The sequence below is a fragment of the Crocodylus porosus genome, unplaced genomic scaffold (assembly GCF_001723895.1).
Source record: "Crocodylus porosus isolate Cpor-Errol unplaced genomic scaffold, CroPor_comp1, whole genome shotgun sequence".
Lineage (NCBI taxonomy): Eukaryota > Metazoa > Chordata > Crocodylia > Crocodylidae > Crocodylus > Crocodylus porosus.
The window spans coordinates 95,912,151-95,919,972 of record NW_017728943.1 but is presented as its reverse complement, the minus strand read 5'-3'; the positions used below and the strand labels follow the sequence as shown (position 1 = coordinate 95,919,972).

At 44.3% G+C, this 7,822-nt stretch overlaps 1 protein-coding gene across 1 annotated transcript in view; it reads left to right on the top strand.

The window, feature by feature from the left end:
- The window catches only part of RYR2 (ryanodine receptor 2), an 810,210-nt gene that overhangs the window by 376,151 nt on the left and 426,237 nt on the right, over positions 1–7,822 (top strand). Inside the window, exon 13 of the mRNA XM_019549810.1 lies at positions 2,883–3,047. Within this exon, the coding sequence (XP_019405355.1) occupies positions 2,883–3,047 (165 nt within the window). The remainder of the gene's footprint in view (positions 1–2,882; positions 3,048–7,822) is intronic.

The window sequence follows — 7,822 nt, the reverse complement described above, 5'->3', positions numbered from 1 at the left end:
CCTGAGTGACCATAGGGTTTGTTTGTTTGGGAGCTTAGGTTGGGAAACAATAGCTGGGAGAGGAGGTGAAGTTGTGGGTCTGAAGTTTTCAAGTGTTGTTTTGGGGAACCTTATCTGTAGGTTGTTTGTGTAAGCCACTCTGAACCTTTTGGATAGTGCAGGATATAAATCTATTTTAATTACATAAGTAAATATATAAATAATGGTCACTTTGACAGCTTCCTGCTATTTAAAATGCCATTAGCAGGTCCACATTCATTTACACACTAAGAATAGTAATATTTTTTTCCTGAGTGCATGATCATTACAGTGGTTTTACAGCATGGCCCCTGTATTCATTGCTCCTGATCCACTGGGACTCTGATAAAGCATGACACAATGATAGAGAGAACCTGTTTGTGGGAGCAAGAGAGAGGTAGCAACTGCAGTAACCTCATTGCTGCCTTTCTCCCTAGAGGGGCAGCTGCATGGTGGTTGTGCTCCTTGTGACCAATCATAGTGATGCCAATGGAGGTTAAATACATTTGAGACTCTCAGGGCCTTGTTACATGGTAATTTTGAGCGGCTCCTGGAGCTCTTAACCCCTGGATTGTCTGCACATTAATACCTGAAACTGGTTTTAAGCACTCACTAGGCAGTTCAACGTGATGCCAGTCCAGGGCAAAATTATCTCTGATCCATGCTACCCAGCTCATGTTACACTGAGGTGCAGCCACACTAGTGTAAACATTGTACCTTTGCCTCCATAAACTCCTCCCCCGTTGCTTTGGATCAGGCCCCCTCCCCTCCCCCTCCCCAGATCCTCACTCACTGTCCCTTACTATGCCACCTGCTTACTGTGCTATCTGTTCCATGGGGGAGGAAGCGGGGGAGGGGCAAGGAGTGAGGAGAAGCCCATAAAGGGAGGGGGGGATTCTTACCTTTCAGTCCTCCAGGTTCCTGCTTATCATGGACAAGTCACAGTTGTGCAGGTCTAGAAAAGTTAGAGATTTTTAGCTTGAATGTGTGACTGCTTTAAACTTGAGCTAACACTAACATTTATTACCACTTTGAAAAGCCTAAGCATAATGTGTAACAAGGCCCTCAATATCTATGGGTTTTGTTCTCATGTTAAAGCCAGAAATTTGGTCCTCAGAGGTTCTGGCATTGGATCAGTTTTGTCAGATTTTGTCATCAGGGTCAAAGGAATGGATCTGCTTCCAGTAGGTACCCTGCTGAGAGATACTAGCATGCCTGGTAGAGAATTTCCTGGAGGCAGAATGGGACTATGGAAGCAGGGTCCTTTCATTTACTGTTAGGCCATCTGGAAGTGGATGGTCATGGACTGTTACACTGCCATAGAGCCACAAAGCCTTCTGATGGTGCCTAAGAAGGTAGAGATAACAGTGCGCCTAATATCAAGTCTGGAGCTAGAGATGCAGGATCTTTTTAAAAGAGGGTCTCTGGCCAAAGATCTGGGACTAAGCTTGATAGATCAGTATTAGCAAACTTTAACATCTCTGATTCCTTTCTTTTACAAAAAGCAAGAATATATGCATATAATATTCAGCATCCTTTAGCCCACTGTCACTAGCCCACTTGACTTTATGGGACAGTGGCTCATGTCTTCCACTGACAAACGTCTTTTGAAATCATACTTCTTTTGTGACATTTCTTACTCACACAAAGAAGGGGAGGAACATGCCTACTCATAACTCAGATTGATTGGCAGTAATGTCTTCTATCATTCGTTTTGCATTTTGCATTAAAGAGTCATTGGAAAAACTCCATTGGGGGCAGAGAGCAAGCTCTTGAATGTGGTGCATCACTTGCTTGAAATATCCTCCTAGTGGGGCTGAAATATGTCTGTGCTATGTTAGATGAAAAAACCTTCTAGTGGCAGTCCTCATTACAGTCCTTCATGCAATGAAGGCTTCATGGAGAACAAGACTCAATCTCTAACAAAAGGGAGTGTTTGGAAGTTTGGAGAGAGGCCCCACGAGAGAGCAAGATTAACATATATATCAGCATATAAAGAGTATATTTTCCAATCCTGCATGGCTGAATCTTGGTGCTTGCTAGCTCACCTCTGTGAGTGGATGACGTGGCTCTGTGGGCTGGAGGTTGGGCATCCCCATTCTGTTGTTCTTCTGTAGTCAAGAAATAAGTGAAAGTTCATGGCTGACATTTTCTGAGTGGTGTCTTGAGCCTAAAGATGTTGAGCATCGCTGGAATAAAGGAAAGGGATTCCTTCTATCTCAGGTTGAGAGAGGTGAAAAGAAGGGCCACTGAGGACAGCAGCCCACTTAAATGAGGGATCCTTATTTTGTGTTAATTATTTTCAGCTCTGTAATTAAATGCAGTGTGTTGCTTCATAAGATATGCTGTGGTACTGGAACAAAACTTTTTTACTGTCTTAAATTGACATACTTTGAGCTACATTCTTCTTGGGTTGCAGAGAACTGGCAGATTGAATAAGGTAAGCAGAATCTGCATATTTGAGGAATGATCTGTAGAGACCATAGTTTAGTTGATCTGAAATCCAGTAACACATGCAAGATTTGATTCTTCGTTTTGATTATGTAGCTTTACACTAATGTAGAATAACTTGATTCAGTGGAATTAGATAGGTGTATTCAGCTTATGAAATGGCAATCATGTCATAGAATATAAAATATGTTTTTCAATTACACTTAACTGGATTTTGTTTAGATTGTGTGCATCTCTGTCTCCCATCTCCTTCCTGTCCCCCATAGATATTTGGCTAAGTAGTTAATGATTGTTACTAGAGGGATAAAATAAACCCACAATCTTCTTTCAATTCCTATCAAAGAAAAAAATCTATTGTTCAATATTTGTTTCTGGTATTACTATTTGATCGTATATCTATATTTTCCCTTTAGGAAAAATTGGATGTAGGGATAAGAAAAGAAGTGGATGGAATGGGAGCACCTGAAATAAAATATGGTGACTCTGTATGCTATATACAACATGTAGACACAGGCCTGTGGCTCACGTACCAGTCTGTGGATGCAAAGTCTGTAAGGATGGGATCAGTGCAACGCAAGGTAAGATGGGTGATCAGAGTATGTTTTTTATTCAGAGATAATTGGGCACAACATGTGAAGAATGTGAAGAAAAATGTGAAAAAATCATTATCCCAAATGTTTTGCACCTGCCTTTGAATTCTGATACAAAACTGTAAAGTGCTTCTAGGCATGTGAAAATCAAAGAAAGTATTATTTCAAATATTTTTGAATTGCTAGACAGAAGAACCATATAAAAATTACAAGAATATAAGGTACCATATAAGATGCCATATAAGATACTGTATTTTCCTGTGTGTTGTAGTTATGGTTGAGGAAGCATTTTAATTCAGAGTCTCTGTTTTCAGAAGCTCGACAGTTTAATGAAAATATCATCCTTTGGGCTAAAATTTTTAATTCTTATTTTTAGCCCATAACCATTTTTTTTCTTTTAAAGGGTGATAACCATGGTCAAATAAAATTTAATCTGAGTGAACAAAAGGAGAGAAAAGATGCTTTTCAGCATTTCAGACATTTTCTGGCTGCTGTATTTGTGCTTCCTTTTAAATTTCTAACTTGGCATGAAAATAATTCTCAATGAGGAAAAATGTCTGAGATGTCTCTGAAGAAATAGCCTAGATGTAATTGTGTGGTTATTGAGAAAAAACATTTTGCACATCCATAGAACACTATTTTCTGCAAGTGTTTTACATCATAGAGGTACAAAGGTAGAGCAGCTATGAGTATGTCTGGAGTAACATAACCTGAAATACATTAACTAGTTATGGTGAACCTTCCAGGCTATACATGTGCTCTAGCGCATGTGTGCGTGTCGGGGGGGGACTTTAATTAGAGTGGATTGGCTCTGCAAACCACCCTCATTAAAAGTGCCTGGAGCATCGCATGTATTTAGCATATTGTGCTTCAAAGTGGTAGTAGAGGTACTTTCATTAAAACTTGTTCATGGCTTGTTCATGGTGGTGGGACCATTTTGAAATGCAGGACACTGAATACAGGGAATGCGGAGGCTCCTGAAGCACACTAATTTGCATGCCCCAGCAGACTCACAGCAGACTTGATTAATTGAGTTTGCTCTGGTGCATGCTAATTAGCACATGTTGGAGCAGAGCTTTGTCATGTGTATAGGTGCCTTAAGAACCTCATCTTAATATTAACTGCATCTCACATGGTCAAATACAATCTTTCTTCTTGAATTTCATCATAATCTGTCTGAATTTGTATCCAATTTCGAAGTTGCACTATATAATGCTGTACACTGAAAATTAATAAATAGGGTGACTGCAGCTTAGCAAAAAGGTTGCCAAACTGGCAGACCTCTTTTAATACCATATTTCATAGATTTCATAGACATTAGGGCTGGAAGGGACCTCGGAAGATCATCGAGTTCAGCCCCCTGCCCCAGGGGCTGGAAGTCAGCTGGAGTCACAGGATCCCAGCAAGATACACATCCAATTGAATCTTAAAGGAGCCCAGAGTAGGTGCTTGCATCACCTCTGGCAGCAGTTTGTTCCAGGTCTTGGGGGCTTGGACAGTAAAGAAGTTCTTCCTTATGTCTAGCCTGAAAAGGTATTGGAGAAGTTTGTGACCATTTGACCTTGTCATCCCATGGAGTGCTCTGGTGAACAGGCATTCCCCCAGATCCTGATGTACACCCCTTATATACTTATAGGCAACCACCAGGTCCTCCCTGAGCCTGCGCTTTTCCAGGCTGAAGAGTCCCATAGCTCTCGGCCTCTCATCATAAGGTCTGTTTTCCTGCCCTCTGATCATGCATGTGGCTCTCCTCTGGACTCTCTCAAGCTTCTCCACATCCATTTTAAACTGTGGAGCCCAGAATTGGATGCAGTACTCCAGCTGCGGCCTCACCAAGGCTGAGTACAGCAGGAGGATAACATCCTGGAATTTGCTAGAGAAGCATCTATGGATGCAAGCCAGAGTTTTGCTCGCTTGCCAGCTGCAATATCACATTGGTGGCTCATATTCATCTTGTGGTCACTCATGACTCCCCAAGTCCCTTCGGCCATAGTGCTAGCAAGCGTAGCACTGCTGAGCCTATAAGCATGCTGCGGGTGTTTCTTCCCAAGGTAGAGTACCTTGCATTTTTCAGTGTTGAAGGCCATCAGGTTTTTCTCCGCCCATTTTCTGAGCCTGTGCAGGTTGGCCTGGATCACCATCCTGTCCTCGGTTGTGGACGCTTTACCCCAAAATTTGGAGTCATCTGCAAACTTGGCCAGTCCGCTTCTGTAACCAGTGTCCACATCATTAATGAAGATGATGAAAAGAATAGGCCTAAGGACAGAGCCTTGGGGGACCCCACTGGTCACAATGCACCCCAATGATTGACTTCTGTCAACTACCACTCTCTGGCCTCAGAGCAAATTCCCCAGCCAGCAGTCTGTGATGTAACTGAGGCTGCAGTTGTCCAGTTTTTTTATGAGATGATCATGGGATACCAGATCAAAACCTTTTTAAAATCAAGATGTATGACATCAGTATCTTCTCTTTTGTCCAGGTGATATGTCACCTGGTCATAGAAGGAGGTGAGATTGGTCAGGCAAGACCTATCTGCAACAAACCCATGCTGGTTATCCCTCAGGAAGTTGCCTTCAGCCAGTTTGTCAAGAATGGTTTCTTAGATGATTTTTTCCAAGATCTTCCCTGTGATAGAGGGCCTGTAGTTCCCTGGACCTACCTTCCCCCTTTCTTGAAGATAGGCACCACACTGGCTTTCTTCCAATCTTTGGGCACTTCACCTGAGTGCCACGAGTCCTCAAAGATCCATGCCAGTGGCAGAGCTGTGATGCTTGCCAGCTTCTTAAGTAGACTGGGGTGTCATCTGTCTGGGCCAGCTGACTTAAAGGTGTCCAGCCTTTCAAGGTATTCCTTCACATGGTCAACACTGATGAAGAGTAACAATTCTCCCTTGCTCTTGCTGTCCCATACTGTATTGAGCAGGGCTGTCCCTTGGGGCTGATGAAAGACCGACGCAAAATACCCGTTAAGCAGGTTGGCTTTTTCTGGGCATCGGTTGTCAATTGACCCATATGGTTAAGCAGGGGTCCAGTGTTACCCTTGCTTTTCCTCTGGCTCCCCACATACCTAAAAAAGGACTTTTTATTGTCTTTGATACCTGTAGCAATTTGGAGTTCAGTTACAGCCTTGGCTTTCCTGGTTCACTCCATACAGGTCCAGATCAGTGCATAGTACTCCTTCTTTGGGGTGGATCCTTTATAGGTCTTTCTTGTTAGATGCAGGAGGTCTGCTAGTTCTCTGCAGAGCCAGTGGGGCTGCTGTGCCCTTTTGCTGCCTTTCCTCTGAGACAGGATAGACACTGCTTGAGCTTTCAAGATCGCTCCCTTGAGAGCAACCACTCTTCCTGGACTCCCTTCCCCTTTGGGTCGAGGTCCCTTAGGGTCTCTTCAGGATGCCTCCTGAGCTTGTCAAAGTCAGCTTTCCTGAAGTCAAGGACTTTTGCATTGCTGACTGACTTGCAAGCTTTATGGCAGATGGTGAAGGTGATCAGCTCATGGTTGCTGTCTCCCAGATTCCTTTCGATCATTACGTGAATGAGTAGGTCATCCCCCATTGCCAGTATTAGGTCGAGTAACGCTTTGCTTCTTGTCAGTCCATAGACTTCTTGAGTCAGATAGAGCTCATCCACACGTCACCTTTGTGACCATTCTGATGTGGCTGAGTGCTCTTCCTGTGAGATGTCAGGTTATTTGAAATCTCCCATGACAACCATGTGCTGGGAGTGTGTAGCCACAGCTAGTTCCCTGGTGAATTCCTGGTCAAGCTCTTGATCCTGGCTAGGAGGTCTATAGTAGACTCCCACCATTGTGTCCCCTGTGTGTGTTCCCCATGGATTTTAACCCAGAGGGTCTCCAATCATCCCCCCAGGTGCCAATGTCAGCTTTCAGGGACTCATAGCTTTCCTTGATATAGAGAGCTACCCCCCCACCCCTTTTTTCAACATGATCTCTCCTGTACAGAGTATAGCCATCTAGACCCGTGGCCCAGTCATAAGTGAAGTCCTACCAAGTCTCCATTATCCCTATGAGATTGTAATCCTTTTTGTTTAGCAGGAGGACCAGTTCCTCCTGTTTGTTCCCCAAGCTCCTGGCATTGCTGTACAGGCACGTAGGTGTCCCATTGGGGGTCCTTGCCTTCCCTACAGATTGCTCTGGGTCTGGGCTATGGGTGTGGGTTCCCTTGAATGCCTTAGTCTTATGGGTTTACAAAAGCTGCCCAGTGGGCTTGCAGTGGCGGTAGTCCCCCATCCTCCGGTGGGAACTATTTAAAACCTGGTTAAGAAGGTCAGCAAGTCTGGCTGGGAAGAGCCTCCTCCCCAGCAGAGTGAGGTGAAGGCCATCTCTTCTCAGCAGCCCACTGCCTGTCTCACCAAAGAGCGGACTATGTTCATGGAAGCTAAAGCCTTCATGATGACACCAGCGCCACAGTCTTTGGTTGACTATCTCGACCCGTCTCTTCCTCCTCAGCCCATGACCCACAATTGGGAGGAGGGAGGAAAAGACCACTTGTGCTCCCAACCCCCTAAGCCCTGCTCCCAGAGCTCTGTAGTCTCTCATGACCCTTATAGGCTCGGCAGTGCTACATTGGTTAGCACAACAGAAGAAAAAGACTTGGGGGTCATCATTGACCACAAGATGAACATGAGCCTGCAATGCGATGCTGCGGCTAGTAAAGTGACCAAAATGCTGGCGTGCATCCATAGATGCTTCTCGAGCAAATCCCGGGACGTCATTCTCCCCTTGTACTCGGCCTTGGTGAGGCCG